This window comes from Odontesthes bonariensis, chromosome 9 (genome assembly GCF_027942865.1).
Source record: "Odontesthes bonariensis isolate fOdoBon6 chromosome 9, fOdoBon6.hap1, whole genome shotgun sequence".
In the NCBI taxonomy this organism is placed as follows: Eukaryota; Metazoa; Chordata; class Actinopteri; order Atheriniformes; family Atherinopsidae; genus Odontesthes; species Odontesthes bonariensis.
Window position 1 is genome coordinate 17,157,014 of NC_134514.1, and position 21,542 is coordinate 17,178,555.

Sequence of the window (21,542 nt, forward strand, 5' to 3'; positions counted from 1 at the left end):
TTTTAACAGCAGTGTTGAGGCACAATTACTTAGATTTGCTGTCTATAAGCTGTAAAGCGATGGCTTGTTGGCACAGAAGTCAACTATATGTAATTTTGTGAGCGCTGGGGTGTGCATGTGTGTGTGTGTGCGGCTTGGTGGTCAAAGGTGGCTCTTGCTGAGCTGCCAGAAGGGAAGTGATGAGGAAGATGAAAAGCAGAAGCGACAAGCTTTCTCAGCAGGGCATAAAAGACTTCACACATGCTGCATCTTTTTATAAAGAGGGTCTATATTAAAAAGAGCGGCCCTATAGCATTTGACAGGCCCACAAGGTTGAAATAAACCCAACTCAAGATATTTCTGCTTGAGGTTGTGTGCAAGCAACAAGACCTTATTAAGGCGGTAACCTTAAATTGCTTGTTTTATTAAATCAAACCCGCAATTATTTGCTCAGAAAACTTCCCGATTACATTAATCTGATGTATGTGTCTAAAAAGTAACAGCAAAAACCTAAAGTAGAAGAAGAATGAGGTATTAGTGGTATCACTGTTTCATATTATACATGCTCCAGTTTGTTTGTGCTTGTTGCTGTCAGAAACACTATCTCAGTCCTCACCTCAGGGCATGTAATCTTCCTTACAGGCTTAGGTGGTCAACAAAGAAATAAACAAACCAACAGGATGGAAGCACATTATAGAGTAAATAACAAGCCATACGTTGTCTTAGAATGTATCTGTGTGCTTGAATGCAATGTTTTTGTGCTCTTATGTCTCTCACAAAAGCCACTCCTTGTGGCATCAAACTGGTATGACATGAGGATGTTTCAAGTAGATAAAAGTTCTTATTAATGACTTACAGATAATCTGGATAAAGTTGCTTGCCCCTAATGACTTTTTACAGTAGCAACAGCACTTACATCCACAGGAACACAAAGTAATAGTTTACAACATGGAGGTTGATGATCGTGGTGGCTGCATCAGCTGCAAATTGATCACTTTTGCAGTTCCAGTTTCCATTTGAATAACTTCCTCACTGCCACGGTTGAGTGAGGTTATATAAGGTACAAAGCTAACTAAGCTGAAACAAGTTCATAGCATGTTTGACTCTAAAAGCAGATAATCAACGTAAGGGATGAGGTCATCCCTCTCTGTGAAAGATTGTAAGACAAAATAGTTTAAATTGAATTGCAGAATTCGGGAACGTTGTTGTGTACAGTTCATAATATGATGAAAAGATTCAGGAATCCAAATAAATCTCTCTTCAAGGCTTCCATGTCACTTTCAAAAGTAATGCAATTGGTCCCTTTCCAAAATTTGTGTTCTAAAAGAAGAGATGGTGCGACGCAGACATGCCTCCTTTCAAGTTTTCTTTTTCTTTTTTCTAGATGGTTTGGCTGGTATCAAGCGCCTAGACGCGCTGGCATACTATTTAAAAGAAGACCAGTGATCACAGTCGATCATCAAAGAAAACAAAAAAACAAAAGGAACAATCAATCACAATAATCAGAACAATAATCGATAAAAGATATTTGGTATGGAAGACACATAAAATACAGAATATTCACAATAGGGGCCTCAAGTCAAATTCCATATTGAGACCTTTGGGGGACAAAGTGTTTAACATGTAAATATAGAATGCTTCCCTTCTAAGCAGAAGGTTATCAATGTCTCCTCCACGTCTGGGGGTGGAGACTTGCTCAATGCCAATGTATTTTAATGTTGACAGGTTATGTTTAAAAGTGTTAAAGTGCACAGCAACTGGATTTTTTTGGTCATTAGTGCGTATGCTACTTCTGTGCTCCGCAATGCGAGTTTTAATGCAGCGTGTAGTTTTGCCTATATAGGCGAGGCCACAAGGGCACTTGATCATGTAAATAACGTTCTTGGTGTTGCATGAAATAACCCCTTTTATTTTGAGCACCTTCCCGGTGTGTGGATGGGTGTAGGTATTACACTTGTAGGTAAAATTGCATTGTGCACACTGTGCGCACCTGTAATTTCCTTGAGGGAGAGGTGAGGGAGAGTTTGAGAATATCGTGCGTAAACATTGGCCAATTCTGTGTTCCGACCCTACATTACAAGACGTGTCATTTAGACAGCCTCCGCGTTTCGCCTATAGGCGCTCGTCTAACATCTCTAATTTGGTCGTAAGAGCTGACCAACCCCCCATAAAACCACCACCTTTTTTCTCACCTCTCCCTCAAGGAAATTACAGGTGCGCACAGTGTGCACAATGCAATTTTACCTACAAGTGTAATACCTACACCCATCCACACACCGGGAAGGTGCTCAAAATAAAAGGGGTTATTTCATGCAACACCACGAACGTTATTTACATGATCAAGTGCCCTTGTGGCCTCGTCTATATAGGCAAAACTACACGCTGCATTAAAACTCGCATTGCGGAGCACAGAAGTAGCATACGCACTAATGACCAAAAAAATCCAGTTGCTGTGCACTTTAACACTTTTAAACATAACCTGTCAACATTAAAATACATTGGCATTTAGCAAGTCTCCACCCCCAGACGTGGAGGAGACATTGATAACCTTCTGCTTAGAAGGGAAGCATTCTATATTTACATGTTAAACACTTTGTCCCCCAAAGGTCTCAATATGGAATTTGACTTGAGGCCCCTATTGTGAATATTCTGTATTTTATGTGTCTTCCATACCAAATATCTTTTATCGATTATTGTTCTGATTATTGTGATTGATTGTTCCTTTTGTTTTTTTGTTTTCTTTGATGACCGACTGTGATCACTGGTCTTCTTTTAAATAGTATGCCAGTGCGTCTAGGCGCTTGTTATGCCACTTGTCACCTTAGGGTGCGCTCACCTGCTTTGCCAGGTAGCCTACCTGTAGGTCATGTGATATAAGTCACCCCAGACTACTGCTCTCATTGCCTGAGGAAGATCCCACTGGTGGATCGAAACGTTGCCGTTTATGTATAAATGAAATAAAGTATATTTTTTGGAGCTTATACCCAGTGTGCGGACCATTTCATCACACTGTCTGACACTTTTGTCCGGCACCTGGATAATTGCTTTGTGGATGTGCGCACCCCAACCTCCAAACGCCTTTGGCTGGTATCAAGCTCAAAATTAGCTCATATTTGTTCAAAAATACAAATAAATTCTTCACTTTTAGCTTTTGACATGTTGTCTCTTGACTTTATTCAATTTATTATGTGATTTAAAAGGTGAAGAAATCAATTCATTTTTTTCACTTCGAAAGTGTCTTAAACTGATTGTCAATAAATATGAATGTACTCTTAGAGTCTTACTGAATAACTTGAAGACACATATACTGCATATAGTTCTGTGGGACCAGAGTTTAACACTCAAGGGAAAATAAAAGTGATGGGAAACAAAGGCAGTTGACTAGGTACAGAAAGACTAGTTCATAATTCATTTAACTTGTAATGGGTTCATTGGTCCGAAGAGCTGCAGGAATAGTGCAGGGAAAACCGAGCAACCTGATCCCTGACAACCTAAAGAAAGCGGCCAGAGACCCACCCCACCTTCAGGCAAACCACACTACCTCCTACAATATAATGTATAGGATCATACCAGCCTTTTTGTTTGCAGACTGTACACACATGCAATCTCATGTTAACAATACCCCTAACCTTTACCCTCAACGCTCAATGTACAGTGTATCCACAAATATACAGAGACGGTTACATAATTACAAGTCAAATAATGCGAATTCTCACTAGGCTGCTATACAGATGGAAGTAATAAGTGGTGTATATGCTCATTCTAGCCTGTACTTTTACTGAAAACTTAAACAGGAAGGGGGGAAAAAGAAGAAAATGGTTATTTTCTCCGAGGGAACGGTGGTTTTGGGAAGTTTGGATATCATGCTCGTCAGTGAAGCTGTAAAGACTTGTGGTCTGTACAGACGTGGCAGCCGCAGTTGTGGTCAGCACATTGTGTATGTTTTGGAAAGTAGGTGCAGGATAATATGACTCGCCTTGTTTCTTGAGTTGCTCAGCCAGAAAGCAATGAGCAGGAGCAGTAATAGTCTGGGGTTAATAGCAAACGGTCTGGCATTAAACAGTACATGCAGAAGTTGGTTGACAGTGGATTTGGGCAGTGCTGGAAGTTTCTTCTGATCTGGGCTTTGTGGGTGTTTACAATTACAAATGGCAGCAGTCTGTCTGCTTATTTGTGGCCATCCTAAGTACTGATGCATGTAGTTATTACATTAATCACTTCTCTCAGAGAGCTCATCGGCTTTCAAGTCTGTTGTTGGGAAAGTTAGGAGCCTTTTGTCTGTATCATCTCACTGACCTAAAGCCAGTGATATTGATGAACTGTCTTCCATTATGCGCTGCATAATCCATATGCCTAACAGCTCACTTTTCACAGCAACTATGACCAATTTATACTGCTGCAGCATATTTTATGGAGATGAAGAAATGCTTTAATGATTTTTTTGAAAGCACGATGCAGCTGAATTTTCTTTGACATTTTTGATCACCACTAATGAAGTGTAGCATGTTGCCACTACACTCGCATGGCATTATCTCACTGCAGCACATGTCCAACCTGCCCTTTTAATTATAGAGGGTTAGGTGTTTACTCTTTAACTGCATGCCTGAAAGCTCCATGGTCGCTTACTGCCTCTGGTATCTGGTGTTCATCCAACATAAGCAAGGCAAATCCCATCTTCATCCTTGCATCGACCTCAGGCCTCTGAGTCTTCCTCACACCATACCTTGTGTTACTAAGCTTGGAGCTTCACTGCTATGATTGACTATGTCATGCCTGGATGCAAGGTATTAATCCTGTAGAAATTGTCACATTATTTTGTTTGGCTGAAAGGAAATTTGAGCAACTGTTTTGCTAAAATGTTCACCAAGCCATGGCAAAATTTTACACTCAAAAGTTACAATGGCACTCCCCCCTGAGTTGATTTCGGGCAACACTCCTTACTTCGGTGAAATACTCTTGGCAAACATTACATTACATTACGGTCCTCTTACAAATGTAAGAGCCCACCATGCACAGACTCAATGACTCGAGGAGTCTGGGTCCCCTTAATTTTAACCTAGAAGTATGTGTCAAAGTCAAAAACGGTTATGCTAACCACACAGAAAGGCCCCAGCATATAGAGATGTATTATAAAGAATTGCACAACTACGACAAAGTGAAACTGAATTATGCTGAATCTGTCTTAAGATACACAAACACACTTCACAACCAGAATTTGTATCTGCATCATGTGTGGTTGTTTGGTATCTTTTTCAGCCTGGATGTCTAAAGCCTGGTTTATATTCGGTAACGCAAGACGCAAGACGCAACGCAAGCCCTTGCGCGGTTGCAAGCCCCCCCTTGCGTGCTTGCGTGTGTCACCTCAATTTTCTAAACTTTACGCAAGACGCAAGCGCAAGCCACTGGCTGTGTTCGAAACCGCCTACTACTTGAAAACGGCATACTCGATCTGACAGTATGCAGAGCGTTTACACACAGTGCACTTCACTCCTGCCCGAGCCGAAATCAGCCGGCCTGAAAAGCTGATTTCCCTTAAGCTATAAACTCTGTAAATATATAACTTTAGCAACATTTGAAACATTTTCAGGCGAGAAAGTAGTCGTTTAGACCCCCAAAGTGTTGAAAATCTGACAAAATACCGGCTATTTACAAGAAGAAGAAGCATGAATCCACTCGAAGAGGTCCTGGCGGTGAATTTCCTTTCATCATAGTAGGCTTGTCATTGAAAAAACCCGCTACTCCACCTACTGTCCTGGCGGTCAATCGCCACGCAGCACACGCAACCGCTGACAAAGCAAAATGAAGTATAAACGTCTCGAGCCATTAACATACGCGCAAGACGCAAGCGCAAGGGCAGTTAAAAGAAGTATAACCCAGCCTTCAGTCTTCAAAAGGAAGACTTGCAACACACAGATTTGTGTGCAAATAAGACAACCAGCTTTTTCCAGCAAAAAAACAAACACTGAAGGCATAATTTGGATGGTTCCACTACAGCCATTTGATATATCCTTACATTATCTCTGCCAAGCTGCTGTATCTCCATCAAGCCCTGTGTATGTCTTTTCTTTTATCATATACAGATGCAACTGTTGTTAAATAAGTAAAAGAGCTTCTGTTGATTTTGAAATGTAGTGCTTTTTTGTGTCTCGTTGTTGACTGTGGTCAGCAGCAGTAGCCCGCAGATGGGGCGTGGTGGACTCGTTGTGTAGCTTGGCAGCAGTACAAGCCAGGCCTGCATTTCAGATGTGGTAGTGTTGAGAGCCTGTTGGGAAACTGAAAGACAGACTGTGTATATGCTGGGGGGGGGGTTGAGGAAAGGCAGGGTGTGTGTCGGTGTTTGTAAGGAGGGTGTGTCTGTTGTTAAGTGAGGAGGTGTATGTGTGTATCATTGTGTCGTTCCAAGGTGGAGACCAGGGTTCCCCTTCCTGTGAGTTGTTAGAGCCTGGCGAGACTGTGAATCTTGACTCCGCAAGAGAAAAACAACAAGAGAGCAGAGATGACTACTTTGTGTGTTTGTGTGAGCAAGTGGGTGGGGGATTGCATTGAAAAATGCAAGACTTAAGCCATTTTTTCATCTTCTTGTCGCATCTCACATGTACTTACAAAGAGAGTAATTGATTTTAAAGCCCCTAAAAGTATTCCTCTGTGTATGAATCTGGGTGTGTGTGGACCTGTGGTGTCATGTGTTGTGGCCACTGAAGTGAACCAGGCAGTATTAACTATTCAGGAGAGCAGGGTTTTCCTATGACAGCCTCCCTCGCTCTGCTGATTTCTGACTGACACTCTCATCTCTCATATTTGTGGGAGAGCTTCATGGAAACACCTGTATGTGGGTGTGTGTGTGTGTGTGTTTGAGTGAGTACTCTTGTATGACTGATCAGAACATAGGATAAAGTTTCCCCTTTGTCTTTCTTTCCACATTGATTGAGTTGCTTGATATGTGGATTCAACCTGAGTTTCTTGTGTAACAGTGGTTACACTTGTCTGCTTGGGCTTGTTTTCCTGTAGTTGTGGGGACCAAAGGGAGCCCTTTGTTCATCTGAGATCCAATTGTTTTGCGGAGACATCTGGAAGTTTAAAAGGCTATTTATAGCATAAAAAGTTGTTATTTTTTACTCCTTTTATATTCTACCAGATTCCTAAAAAGATTACATGAAACAATCATTTAAAAGCATTATATGTATTTTTCTCAAAACAAGACTATTTTTCAGACCATGTTTTTTTTTTCATTTTTATTTCAAACTTTGGTTGCAGGCTACATGGGCATGCTTTTCCATATTTCCATAAAGACCCCAACTTGTCAAGGCCTTTTCGATATTCTGTTCCAATATTATCCTTTTTGCTTTGGGACTCTGTTTATGTTCAAATTTAACATTGTGGCTTTGTGCTCATTATAAAATCATAATCAGTCTAATGAAAATAAAATCAACCCCCCCTAAAAGTTTGAATGGGATTGTTAACTCAATATTCAGTTTTCCAAGGTAAGATGTTAACATGCAAACACAAGAGTAGGTGATTTCTGAAGAAAGTTATGACCTCTTGAACCATGTGGGCACAAAAAAGGGGAATGCTGGTTGGGTTAACACTGTTGCCAACTAGTTTCAGCAAGTTTTATGCTTCGAAATATTTTTCCCCAAATCCTTTTAGCTACGATTTTTCAGAAAGCTCATTATGAAAAATGAAGCAGCCTTCGTCACTTTCTCTCACATGATCCCGCCCTACTGCAGTTTCCGAGAAGGAAGACACTGTACTGGAGAGTTATCGTGATGATTATGTTGCGGCCGTGCTCCAAATTTAAGGATTTGATTTAAAGACTTTTAGTTTTTCATATCTCACAAATGTGCTAAGGAAGATAAGACCGTGGTTCATAGTTCTTCTCTAGTGCCTTGACTCATACAACACAACAGAACTGTATGAATGTATAACTGTTGCTGACAGGATTTGATTTGTTTCGTTGTTTTTTTTTGTGGTGGACGTTAAAAAATGCAGAGTTTAAGTACTTCATTGGTTTCTATTGCTTTACTTATAATTTCTCTTTTCTTTTTTTCTGTGTTGTAGTTCCCTGAATGCGGCTTTTACGGCATTTATGACAAGATTTTGCTGTTCAAGCATGACACAACCACCAATAACATCCTGCAACTTGTTAAAGCTGCAAGTGACATTCAGGAGGGAGACATGGTGGAAGTGGTGCTCTCTGGTAAGTCTTCTCTTCTCTTCTCTTCTCTTCTCTTCTCTTCTCTTCTCTTCTCTTCTCTTCTCTTCTCTTCTCTTCTCTTCTCTTCTCTTCTCTTCTCTTGTGGCTCTTATGCCCCATCACAGTGCATAATAACCATATTAAAATCTAAATATCCTTCCTTCTTCCTTCCTTTGGTCTTCCTTCTTTGTCTCCCATTTCTGATCAGTCCCCATCAGCTTATTTTACTACACGTTGTATATTCCACAAAGATCTTCCACTTATCCTCCATCATAAAGGAACCCAATCTATTTTCTGATCCAGGTTCCATCTTATCCATCTAATCGTTCCACAGTTTGTCCAGTTACACAAGTGTGATTGTATCTTGACACCCACTGTTACCCCATTGTGCCCCTGTTATCTCATTTAGCGGCAGCCACGTTTGAAGATTTCCAGATTCGGCCCCACGCGCTCAATGTTCACTCCTACCGGGCCCCAGCCTTCTGTGATCACTGTGGAGAGATGCTGTTTGGACTGGTTAGACAAGGACTAAAGTGCGACGGTAAGAAACACAGAGAGACGAAGTGTGAATTAGAAAAAGACGCTTTTGTTAAGATGTGAGAATTAACTGTAACACTCATCAAATCTGCTCTGTCTTCTCCCCTCTGCTGCTTTGTTGATGTCTTGCTCACTGACACTTTGATCCATGCTGCCCCCTGCAGGATGTGGACTAAACTACCACAAGCGTTGTGCGTTCAGCATTCCAAATAACTGCAGTGGAGCTCGCAAACGACGTCTGTCCACCACCTCTCTGAGCAGCAGCCAATCTCTGCGTCTCTCAACCACTGAGTCAGTGTACAGTGTTGGGACGGCCTCCACCTGTACAGAAGAGATCAGTCTCATTCGCTCTCACACACAAATGGTACTGCCCATGTCATTGACACAATGTTTTGGTCACTTTTAGGTTATTGGAATTGATAAATGCTTCTGGTGGACTACATTTATTTGACGTCATAAAGGCATAGCCACAAAATAGTTAAACCCACTTTAACTCACTTTAGACAGTTTTTATATTGACACTGTAAGCATGAAAGAGCTTGATCATCCAACTTAAAGCGATGGTTCGTAGTAGATTCACCCTAGGGTCATTTGAACCGTGACATCCAGCCAAGTAGCCCACCCGAAGTTTTTCCGATCTTGGCCGAACATCAGCCGAGTTACCAAGTTATCCCGAATAACTTTGTCACTTCCATGATCTGGGAGCTTCAATGTAAGATGAGGGTTGATCTACTACTGTAGACAACAAAGCAAGGCTGCTCAATTTCTCCATTGATAAAATAAATTCACAACTCTACAACATAAAAATTCATAAAAAAAATCATGTAGAATATAGCATATACTTTGTTGTCTACAGTAGTAGATCAACCCTCATCTTACATTGAAGCTCCCAGATCATGGAAGTGACGTCGACGCAGCTTTAGCAGCAGAGAAGCTATTAGGCTTGTGTTGATAATAATAAACTCCTGGACTATGTACAAACTTCCAAATGCATCGTTTTGTGAGTACATACCATATTTGTACTACTGTAGAAGTTTGGTGTCATGGCATGTGATTTTAGTGTGGTAATTTTGGAGATACTGCCAGGGTCCGTTAGCGCTTGTACGAAGCTATTCGGGATAACTTGATAACTCGGCTGATGTTCGGCCAAGATCGGAAAAAACTTCGGGTGGGCTACTTGGCTGGATGTCACGATTCAAATGACCCTAGGGTGAATCTACTCCGAACCATCCCTTTAAGTTTAACAGGGGGCCCAAAACTTGACTCTAAACAAAGTTATATTTGTTCTGTAACAACTAGATGTGTAAATGACCAGCTGTTCACTAATACATTAATTGAATTAACACCTACTCTCTGTGCTAACAATGAAGCTGCTGTCATTCACATACATTTTTGTTTGTTTTGCCTTAAGGGAAAAAGAGTCTGAAACTGTGAATGAAAACCAGCACACGAAGAGTATGTGACAACCAGCAGTTTTAATCAAAAGCAATTTAAGACAGAAAAAAAATCTTAATTTTATAGCAAAGTCTACATCTACATAAGCTAAAGACAGTGTTTGTGCCGTGATTTTGACTCTATTTACATGTACAATGATCTCCCGAAGAGAAAGTTAGAAGTGACATATAGGTTTTCTCACATACTCCACAACCTCCTCCTGCACAAGGAGTTGTCCTTAAGAGCTGTTTTGTAGCGTCACAGAGGTATCGGTCGGTGCGCGTCAATCTCATTCTGTGAATACAGGCATTTTTTTAATGCAGACAGATAGATGTGCAGTCCTCCAAAAAGCTAACAAAACACAGGATTTGGAGAAGATGTTAAATGATGATGTTAGATCAAATGGTGATAGGTGGAAAGTTAACTCGAGCTGGGAGGCGCTGACAACAAATAATTTTTACAACAAAGAGAACAAAGCTCCAAAAATCATAAATAGCAAAGAGGCACAGGTGAAGAGCTCTGACAATAGCTGCCCTGGACAATCCTAGTTTCACTCAATCACAAAGCAGATCTCTTTCTTCTTTAACTCCTGTTTTTTCCACAGCGGAGCAAAGCTGGGAGACCAACAGCAGCACTAACACAACCTAGAGTAGTACATTCCTCAGATTGTTCCACATATTTATGAGACTGCAATCAAGTGGTCTTTAAAACGTTATAGCATGTAGATGTGCGTATGCGAGGCAATGGAGACAGTACAGAGAACTATGTTCAGCCCTTAAGTTTCCCAGAGAAAAACAACCAGTCTCATTTAAAAATGTTGTCTTAAAATCAACAATTTTGACATGTTTTATAATTAATTAGTTAAATAGTTTTTCATCTTAAAGCCAAACCTCTTTGTATCTATATTTACTAATAATTTTGATGTCTTCTCTACTCTGCTAGCCACGGACCCCTAGTGATGCGCGACGTTTCTACACAGGCCGACCAGTCCATCTGGATAAGATGCTGATGAGCAAGGTGAAGGTGCCGCACACGTTTGCTGTTCACTCGTACACACGGCCAACGGTGTGCCAGTACTGCAAGAGGCTTCTGAGAGGACTGTTCAGGCAGGGTCTGCAGTGCAAAGGTGAGTGTAGACACTGTATATTCTGTATATCCAATGGTATCCAAAGTATTCTATAACTTTGTTGCATTCCTTTCAGACTGCAAGTTCAACTGCCATAAACGCTGTGTATACAAGGTTCCTAATGACTGCCTCGGGGAGACAATCGGAGGTGAGAAATATGAATCGCCATCCTGTGATTATGATTCCCTTAAACCTGCACGTATTTGATACTGTAATATTTTTCCTGTGCATGTCATTGTCAACACTAATAACCATACATGTTATAACTCATTGTCTAACAATAAAACTCACTGTCACTAATCTCTTTATCTTCTCAGACAACAGATGTAACTCTGGTAAGTATAATTGGCTCTCTGTACAGATGCATGCAAAGCTGCACTTTCCCTTTATAGCTGGTGATGTTTTTGGTGGTTGTTATGGCAGCTGCAAGTAGTGAAGGGTTTTCACAGCATACAACAATTTGAATCAGGCCAAACTCAGCCCTTTCTCCCTTTTGTTATTGCCTTAGACATGTTGAGTCCCAGTGCAGACCCCGAGGTGCCCATGGACTACAGCAGTGAGTACGATGCCTCAGACAAGTCTTCAATGGATGACTCGGATGAAGCTTGCAGCATCCCTGGGTCCTTTTCTCCTGACAACAACCAAGATGGAACCAGTGGAGACCAAAGGTATGAAAAGGTTTTGAATATTCAGATAAACCACAAATAAATCTGAGTAGGTTTTCAGTTATCCAGGTTACAGATGTCCTAAGAGCTCCACGAGAAAGGACCTGTATTTCTCTCTTGACTGTTGGAGACTTAATCTCGCATTCAACAGACACCCTACTTGCCATCTGGAAACCATTTGGAAAAGTGTAGGCACAATGTATAGCTGTTGATTGGACAAAATACCCTTATTTCAAATTCTTGGGCAAACTTTATCCAATCCAACGAACCCAGTGGAACCACATGGAATCGATCAGCAAATGGGAGCCACCATTGTTGATTGTTGTCAAACATGAAACCCACTCATGGTTACCAGTGAGGACCCCTGATTGTAGGAGTAAAACACATGAAGCTTCTAGCTAGGCAAGATGGGTTTGCTTGTGATTGTGATATCATAAATTGCACAAATCTCAGAAAAATCTGTTGCTTTGAAAGTTAAATTCACTTAAAACTAAGTCCAGTTCTAACCAGTCAGTTAGAACTATGGAAGACTTTTGATGAGAGATTAAACATCCTGAAGAACCAACAGAGATGTCCAGTTGCTTTAGACTAACCTAACACATAAATCCTTACCCTAATAGAAATAGTTTTAGAAAATAACAGCACGCAAAGAAACTCTATAACATATTCCACCTGAATTCTGTTCTTTTTTAGTGTTTACATCCCACTAATGAGGGTGGTCCAGTCGGTGAGACAGACAACCCGACGGTCCAGCACTTCTATCAAGGAAGGATGGATGGTTCACTACAGCAATAAGGACACACTGGTAAAAGGCCACTAAATCCCAGAATAAATCAATTCAGATGAATGGATTAACTTCCCTCATTTTTTTCTCTTTACTTTCCAGTCACTCAGAAACAAAAAGTAGCCATCAATTTATTTTCTCTGTTCAGCAGCTTCTCTTACAGCAGCTGTGACGTTGCTCATTTGGTCTCTGCCTTTATTGCTTCCTCTGTTTCTTTTTATTCCGATGTGGATGTTGGGAGTGTGTGTTGGGGGGTATGCGTATGGAAGGAAAATCTGGAGACTGATGATGAAGTCGACTTTCTCTGACAACACAATCACACTGAGCATATATCTGGTTCACTCATTCTAAAAAAACAATTTTCTGCCTTTTCGTTCCCCTAATATTTGACTATATTTCATCTTTAAAGATCAGTGTGTGCAGTGTGTGGTCTTTTTCATACTTTTCCTTTCTGGCTGCAGTAACACTCTTTTTCTTCCTTTCCCCTTTTTCTCTTTTTCCTTTCTCTCCACCCCCCACCCCCCACCCCCCCTTGCATTCCGCAGCTTGTACTCTCACTCATATTCCCTCTTATCTGGCCACTTTACACCTTCCTATTCCTTTTAAAATGTACTGCTCATTATCGCCCAATCCCTTATTTGCTGCCCTCTGCCCATCACACTCCTCATCGTCCTGTCTTACCTTTGTTGTCCCCTCCCATCCCACCCTGCTCCCCAACAGAGGAAGCGGCACTACTGGCGCCTGGACTGTAAGTGCATTATCCTTTTCCAGAATAACAACTCCAACAAATACTACAAGGTGAGTTTGATTTGTTAAATTACAAACTCTGATGCCAAGACATATATTTAAGTGTGCACCTTTATTTCACTCACCTACACATCCATGCTCCTGCAGGAAATCCCTCTGTCTGAGATTCTGGAGGTGCGTCCTGCCAGCGACTTCACCCTTGTCCCACAAGGCACCAATCCCCACTGCTTCGAGTTTATTACAGGCACTATGTGCTACTTTGTAGGGGAGGACCCCAACACCCTCCCCACTGTGTCTCCGAGCAACCCACAGACTCTCCCTCAGACGCCACCCTCCCCTAGTCAGGTGGCGCCCAACAGTGGCATTGGGCGTGAGGTGGCAAAGGCATGGGAGACTGCCATTCGCCAGGCACTCATGCCAGTCATATTTCAAGATGCACCGCCAGCTGAAGGGAACACACCTCACAGTAAGTCGGGAAATTTTTCTGCCAAACAAAGAGCAGGCATTTAGAGGAAGCTGGCTTGCCAAAGTGCCCCTTTGCAAGTTTAGTTTGTGGATCTAAGTTTGACCAATGTTCTTAGTAAACATTGCGCGTGACATACTGCTTAGATGGATTCATATATTTATATATATATATATATATATATATATACATATAAAAAAAACTTTTAGAACTTGACATCATACTGTATAACCTATACCTACCTGTGTTTTTTTTTCTTTTTATTAGGGCAAGCATCTATCAGCATATCTGTGTCCAACAGTCAAATTCAAGAAAATGTGGTATGGCTTATCCATCTTAGCAAGGTCCTTCAATCTTTTAGTATGTTGTTCATTACGTATGATGTTGACTGAATGGACTTTTCCTTTCTTACAGGATATTGGCACTGTGTATCAGATTTTTGCTGATGAAGTGCTAGGATCTGGGCAGTTTGGAGTAGTTTATGGAGGTATGGAGACTTTCACAGTGATAGTGACCGAGTTGTAGGTTGCTTTATTTTAAGTATGTAAAGATAAATAGGTTTTATGCCAATAAGCAATGTAAGTACCATGTGCAAAAAAAGAAAAAAAAGTTGATCGCGAGTTTGACAGTTTCAAGATCTGTTTTATTACTGGAGAATTCTTTATCACACATTCCAAAGTCATATTCAGCTCGCATTCACATCTCCAAATAAAACTCAACTTCTTCAGGAAAACACAGGAAGACGGGGAGAGATGTCGCTGTCAAAGTTATCGACAAACTTCGATTTCCCACCAAGCAAGAGAGCCAGCTGAGGAATGAAGTGGCCATCCTACAGGTAAACATACACATAATGTACATATACTGTATGTACATTTTACCATGTGTTGCACAGTTAGCCAATAGTCAAATGTCCAACTAAGGAGATATAAAAGCGACAGTGTAAAGGTGATCCGAGAGCTGCTTTTTATGACTGTAGTTTATTTTTTAGATAATACCAGCAGTCATGGCCCATATATATATTTTATTTGATATGTTGTTCCAGTCTACTTGGAAACCAGCTGATAATGTGTTTGCCCTCAGGTATAATAGATTTTCAAGCAATCACAGAACTTAATATTTCCCACGAAGCTTCCATGTTTTGCTTATTTTGAAAAATTATATAAAAAAAACCCAAAAACAACAACATTTAAATAAATTTGTCAACAAACAGGAAATAACTAACTTATGAAATAATAATTAACAAATTAATGGACTATCAAAAAAAAGATCTCCAATTGCAAATTTCTTTTGTATATATTTGAATATTCTTTTATATATTATAGTGTTTCTTTTTGTTGTGATTTAAACACATTTTGTGATGATAATAATAGTAATAATAATAGTAATAATAATAATGTGTTCTTCTTTTCTTCTTCCTATTTTTCTTCTTGTTATTATTATCGTTATTATTACTACTATTTCGTCAGCATTGCTGCTGGATTTATTTGGTTTGCCATGGGTTCATGCTTAAATGCACTGAACATGATTCCACAGCAGATGGAGACAGAGACTCAAAAGTCTTTATGCGCTCTGAACTTGTTAACAGACCTGAATCACCGGTCTGTTCTACGGTTAGTTTCCCTTTGGCTTCAGTAAACTGGACTTCAATGTTCACAGAATTAAAATAAAAACCTCTCTTTAAATGGTAATAACTTGATTTAAAATTGGTCTTTCCCTAATAAAAAGATTAATTTGAAATAGTCATTGTAGGACTAGTTTAGGGCATTTTTGGTTTATAACTGTATTACTGATCATTTTACTGTTTTCCATCTTAACTGTATATCCTATTTGGTCTCACTGTCCCCCCCTCTCTCATAACAATAAATATGTTCTCGCCTTTTTTTTGGTCAAAACACACCTCAGTATATCCCCCCTCTTCTCCCCTGTGTGATATTTTCAGAGTTTACGCCACCTTGGCATTGTGAACCTGGAGTGCATGTTTGAAACTCCAGAGAAAGTATTTGTGGTGATGGAGAAGCTTCATGGTGACATGTTGGAGATGATCCTCTCCAGTGAGAGAGGCAGACTGCCTGAGAGGCTCACCAAGTTCCTCATCACACAGGTGTGTATGTCACCTCAGCAAAGGAGAAGTATGTTTGTAGTATACATTACGATATGCAAAGTGTTGCATTTGTTGTTAAGTGTGTCTGCATGTAGGATATGTATCACTGATATTTTGATGTTGCATTGTCTTTGTTCGTATTTTCTATGCGAGCAGTATTCAATTGTGTAACCTCTGTCTGAGTCATTTCCTGTTTGTGTGGCTATGATCATGCCTGTGTGCATGTTGATGTGTTTGAGCAGATCCTTGCTGCTCTCAGACATCTGCACTTCAAGAACATCGTTCACTGTGACCTGAAACCTGAGAATGTGCTGCTTGCCTCTGCAGATCCTTTTCCACAGGTATCACTATATGCACAAACACATTGTGATATATTCACATATATTCACAAATCACATATAAATGTGATATATGTATATATATATATACATATATATATATATATATATATATATATCATATACACAGTAAAAACTGAGCCGGTTGTGGTTTTCACACTCTGCAATGAAGACACAGAGCACTTGTGGTTGCTAAGTGATGTTTCTCACATCTATTTACTGTTTGCTAACGTCTTTCACCAATTTAATTTTTTCATACTCATGTCTTTTAATACTGCCTCCCTCCTTGCTCACCGAGCCTGTCTGGTTTCTCCTCTCAGGTGAAGCTATGTGACTTTGGCTTTGCTCGTATCATCGGTGAGAAGTCTTTCCGTCGCTCAGTGGTGGGCACACCTGCCTATCTGGCCCCAGAGGTTCTGCTGAACCAGGGCTATAACCGCTCGCTGGACATGTGGTCAGTCGGCGTTATTATGTACGTCAGTCTCAGTGGGACATTCCCGTTCAATGAAGATGAGGATATCAATGATCAGATCCATAACGCGGCCTTCATGTACCCTCCCAATCCCTGGAAGCAGATCTCGAAAGATGGTAAACTGAAAGTAGCACGGAACAGAGAGTTGAATTATTAATGCTGTGTACATAATGCCATGAAACACTTGTAGAATTGTCTTGAAATACTAAATGAAATATGAGATGATACAATGCTACCTTTAGTTATGTGTAGCTGATAAACTATCAACTTAGTGTGAATGAGGAAGGGTATAAAAGCACAACTGACCAAAAATAAGATAGAGAAATTCTTTCACAATAAATTGCGTAATATGACCTTGTTCTGCTTGATAAACCCGGGTTTAACTTCCGAATGCACAGTTATAAAGGAGCACATTTTCATTGTAACAAGTCAGTTTGTTTTTATGGATCAATCTGGGTACTTTTTCTGTTTCCAGCAATCGACTTGATTAACAACCTGCTGCAAGTTAAGATGAGGAAACGCTACAGTGTCGACAAAAGCCTCAGCCATACATATTTACAGGTAATGCAAAGGAACTACTCATGTGCAATGAAATGTACACACTGCTCATACATATCCATGAAAGAGGGAGATGGTCTGCCTTTGGTTATTTCCTCAGACTTCCAGTACAACTATAGCCCCCAATTAAAGATAAGAGATTGTAGCTGCCTCTCCACAGACACTATCGTTGTGGCAACGCAATAGCTGAAGATCTTGAGATTGCCTCGTTAAAATCTACACCAGTTTAGGAAAACAGCAGAATTAAAAACAAGGTCTAATGCATCCATGACATGCAAACTCAAAGCTGAGCCTGATAAGTCTGTGGCGGATATGAGAGGAGAGATTAGCTATGAAATGTGTTTTATTTGACTGACTCTTAAATGTCTTTAAAGCAAAATACAGTATGTAGCAGTGGAAAAACAGGCAGCCTTCTCCAGAGATTTAAAACAGCCTAATGTTGTTGTTTTTGTTGCAAGAATGCCCATGCATTAATTAGTCTGTCACAGTCGCCCTAACTGGATAAAATGTCATTTATAATATCAGGGTTATTCTCGTTCTTTAGTTCTTTGCCAGCCTCATGCAGATAAACACACAAACAACCTAAAGTGATCACTGGATGGTGCACTACAAACCCATGAAAGCCCCTTGAACTTCAATCTAATTTCAAGGCCCCTGAAGCCCCGTTTACACGATGGGAAGACGCAGATATTTTCCTGCGGTTTGGCCTCTCATTTACACCAAAACCCCACAGAAGGTTTTAGAAAACGATTATTTCTAAAACCTCTGGCCAAAGTGGAGATTTCTGATAACGCCGGTTATGTGTTGCCGTGTCAACTGGGAGAAACGGCGTTTTAGGTTCATAAACATCACATTATGTGCCAGAAAATGCTTAACGTCATGCGAGCGCCTTATGTTTACAGTTTGTTTGGCTACTGATCAGGATTATCATGGATGATGTTAAAGTTCTACTAATTTTTACGTTTGTGCAAACAACGTAAAAGTTTGGGCTGCACGGTGGTGTGGTGGTTAGCACCGTCGCCTCACAGCAAGAAGGTTCCAGGTTCAACACACAGCTGGGGCCTTTCTGTGTGGAGTTTGCATGTTCTCCCCGTGTATGCGTGGGTTCTCTCCGGGTACTCCGGCTTCCTCCCACTGTCCAAAAAATTCATGCATGTTAGGTTGATTGGCATCTCTAAATTGTCCTTAGGAGTGAGTGTGAGCGTGCATGGTTGTTTGTCTCGTTTGTCTCTATGTGGCCCTGCGATGGACTGGCGGCCTGTCCAGGGTGTACCCCGCCTCTCGCCCATTGACTGCTGGGATAGGCTCCAGCCCGCCCGCGACCCGATCGACGGATTCAGCGGTATAGATAATGGATGGATGGATGGATGCAAACAATTCTGGCCTTATTGCATTTGCCACCCCAAACCTGCTCGCACAGTTCAAAATAGAGGAGCACCACTCTTCCGTGGCCGCTCCTGCGTCCAGTATCCACTGACTGTCTATATTTGCCTCTTATTGCCTAAAGTTTTGTTGTGATATTTGCTCGCATTATCTCCTCCTTCACATGAGGAAAGTCCTCGATTCTGAGGATTTTGATTGGCTTGCATGGCTTTATTCCTTTCCCTACACTGCCGCCAATAGGTTTGGCATAGTTATTATGGCGCTTGACGGCGTATTTATGCGGGTTGATGTAAATGACAAGTATTTTGAAAACGATGTTGTGTGCACGATGTTATTATTGAAAACGGAGGGGGGGGGGTATTCGTTTCTCTAAATACCTGGCTATGTGTAAATGTGGCCTGAAACTGAAATTTTTATCCTTGTGTTGATTCATCATTTCTCAGGATTACCAGACGTGGCTGGACTTGCGGGAGCTGGAGACTAAACTGGGCGAGCGTTATATCACCCATGAGAGTGACGACAGCCGCTGGCAGATGTTTGCCCGCGAACATACCTTGCCATACCCGGCTCACTTTGTGCCCCCTCCCCCTGCCTCAGCCTCTGATGATGAGTACTGTGGGGAGGATGCAGATGTGCAAGGCCTCACCGAGAGGGTTAGCATTCTCTGACCTCAGTAAATAACGGACTTATTTAGAAATGAGACAGTATGCTGTGGTTTACCTAGCGTCTGAATACACAGGAAGCTGCAGAGAATAATACGATTCTAACAAGAAGAGTGCCTAGCTGTTTAGACTCTCCATGCTCTGAATCTGCTGTGTGCCAGTTTTACTGCAATGAATCCATTATCTCTCTTCCAGTCGGAGGTCCTCAGCACTTCTTTTTTAATCAATTACCTCTGCTTTTATATCTTCTTTCACCTTTTGAATCGTTGAATTCTTTTTACCAAGACTGCCCAACTCTATTTCACATTCTCTGTTCACATGAACTGGCAAGATTAAATTCAAAGTCACATTTATACTCTGAATTTGTCATGGAAATGAGTAGCAGCATGTTATTTTTGTTCCCCTGAAATGTGATTCAGTGTCAATCAGGAAGTAGCATTTCACCACAAGCTGAAGTCTGCAGGTGTGTTTTTCTTTTCTTTTTCTCATGGAAACAGTGAAATAGAAATGAATACCTTTAATGTATACCCTCAATAAATTGCTATTAATATCGTCACGATGTCTTTAAGTGATGGGGCTCTTTACAGTGACAAAGGACTTCCTCTCTTCTGGTAACTGCTAAAGTGAGTGCATGCATTAAACCCATTTGTTTTCTCAAAGGTATTCCCATAAATTCATGTCCTGCAGTAGCCAAAAAACTGGAAGTATTGATCTGGGGAAAGCAAATCTTCCAGTAATTGCCTCTAGTTTAAAGCCACAGTAGATTCCTTGAAAAATATGTGTAATTAAAGATGACATTGTGGGTTTAAATGAACTCTATATTTGGGTTATTTATTACCATCCATTATCAAACCTTTTCTTCTTTTTCTTTCCAAACAATTCTACCTGCACCCAACAGATTATTCGACTTGAGCTTCAGTAGCATTTTCTGAGCGGTGAAATTTGCTGCCATTGTGTGGAAATGCTGAATCCGATCTATTTCTGAAATCAAGCAGTTCATTGCAGTGATGACTAAGATTTCTTCACAAGTGACTGTATTATACTGTTAATGACAAGCAGATGAGTGGATGTGTTTTAACAGCAGCAGACATGTCGATAAGTGCTTAGATGAACAGCTTGGGGTCCTTAAACTAGATTTAATGTGTATCTAGTTCAGTTTTTCTTTCTTGTCGATATGTTCCGTATTTCTGTGTAGAATTATCTAGATATACCATTGAATGTTCTGTAGTTATGATGGTCTATCATGTAAATGTATAACCTGAAGTTTATATAACTGTCCAATATGTGTAGGCTGTGTATTACATGTTTAAATGGTGATCCTGACCCTTGTGACAGATAATACAAAAATTCAACAGTGTCCTGTTTGTCCTGGATTATTTATATATCCACCCATATACATTTTTAGCATTCATAAGAGAAGCCATGCACAAAACTGAACAAGTAGGGATTCACTCATTATATTATTTGAATTGTCATGATCAGACAATAGCCTTTTCTCAACAATTTTTACAAGAGAAACTGTCAGTCAAGGTTTTCTATGGCTTAGCCTTGCTTTGAATGGCACATAATAAAGGAGTGAGGACCATTTGCACAGCAGCAATAAATGACCGCTTACCTCACTGACTGATGGGCAGTAATTTTGTTCCCTCTCTGAGGAAGCTTAAATTATTCTAGTTGTGCCTGTTGTAATTTCTGCTCAGATATACTGACACCAGTGCCTGAACACAGTTCTCATATGGACCCAACTCAGCCTTAATTAAAGGTAGGATGGACTTATGAATTAGTGAGCCCACAGGTTTTTTCTTCTTTTTTTTCTTTAACTCCCACAGACTGAATGGCACTGAAGAGGTCCTTGTGGCTTCGGAGGCGAGAACAGTCATTTGTTTTCCATTTTGTGATAGATGCACTTCAGCCAGTTGTGGTGAAAAGGCATCCTTGTTCCTCCTGTATTCCATCATCATTGCCAAACGATGCCAAATGATACGTTATTTCCCTCTTTCTGTTTCATTTAATTTCTTTTAAGTATTGGCAGTTTTGTGTCTGTGCTATCAGCTATTATATTTGCAATGGCAAGTAGAGAAGATCATCTTCATAGTAAG

The 21,542-nt window shown here is 40.6% G+C and overlaps 1 protein-coding gene across 2 annotated transcripts in view; it reads left to right on the top strand.

Annotated features, from left to right (window-relative positions):
* Positions 1–20,800, top strand: part of prkd2 (protein kinase D2) — a 37,488-nt gene extending 16,688 nt beyond the window's left edge. Inside the window, exons 2-19 of one of the 2 annotated variants that reach the window (XM_075473426.1) lie at positions 8,038–8,176; positions 8,583–8,714; positions 8,875–9,074; positions 11,087–11,270; positions 11,347–11,418; positions 11,588–11,605; positions 11,779–11,938; positions 12,629–12,740; positions 13,440–13,517; positions 13,614–13,932; positions 14,197–14,249; positions 14,344–14,416; positions 14,658–14,764; positions 15,869–16,030; positions 16,273–16,371; positions 16,689–16,956; positions 17,316–17,401; positions 19,225–20,800. In XM_075473426.1, coding sequence (XP_075329541.1) covers positions 8,038–8,176; positions 8,583–8,714; positions 8,875–9,074; positions 11,087–11,270; positions 11,347–11,418; positions 11,588–11,605; positions 11,779–11,938; positions 12,629–12,740; positions 13,440–13,517; positions 13,614–13,932; positions 14,197–14,249; positions 14,344–14,416; positions 14,658–14,764; positions 15,869–16,030; positions 16,273–16,371; positions 16,689–16,956; positions 17,316–17,401; positions 19,225–19,449 — 2,487 coding nt within the window. In that variant the 3' untranslated portion in view covers positions 19,450–20,800. The remainder of the gene's footprint in view (positions 1–8,037; positions 8,177–8,582; positions 8,715–8,874; positions 9,075–11,086; positions 11,271–11,346; positions 11,419–11,587; positions 11,606–11,778; positions 11,939–12,628; positions 12,741–13,439; positions 13,518–13,613; positions 13,933–14,196; positions 14,250–14,343; positions 14,417–14,657; positions 14,765–15,868; positions 16,031–16,272; positions 16,372–16,688; positions 16,957–17,315; positions 17,402–19,224) is intronic. The other variant, XM_075473427.1, reaches the window with a different exon arrangement.
* The last annotated feature ends 742 nt before the right edge of the window (positions 20,801–21,542 follow it).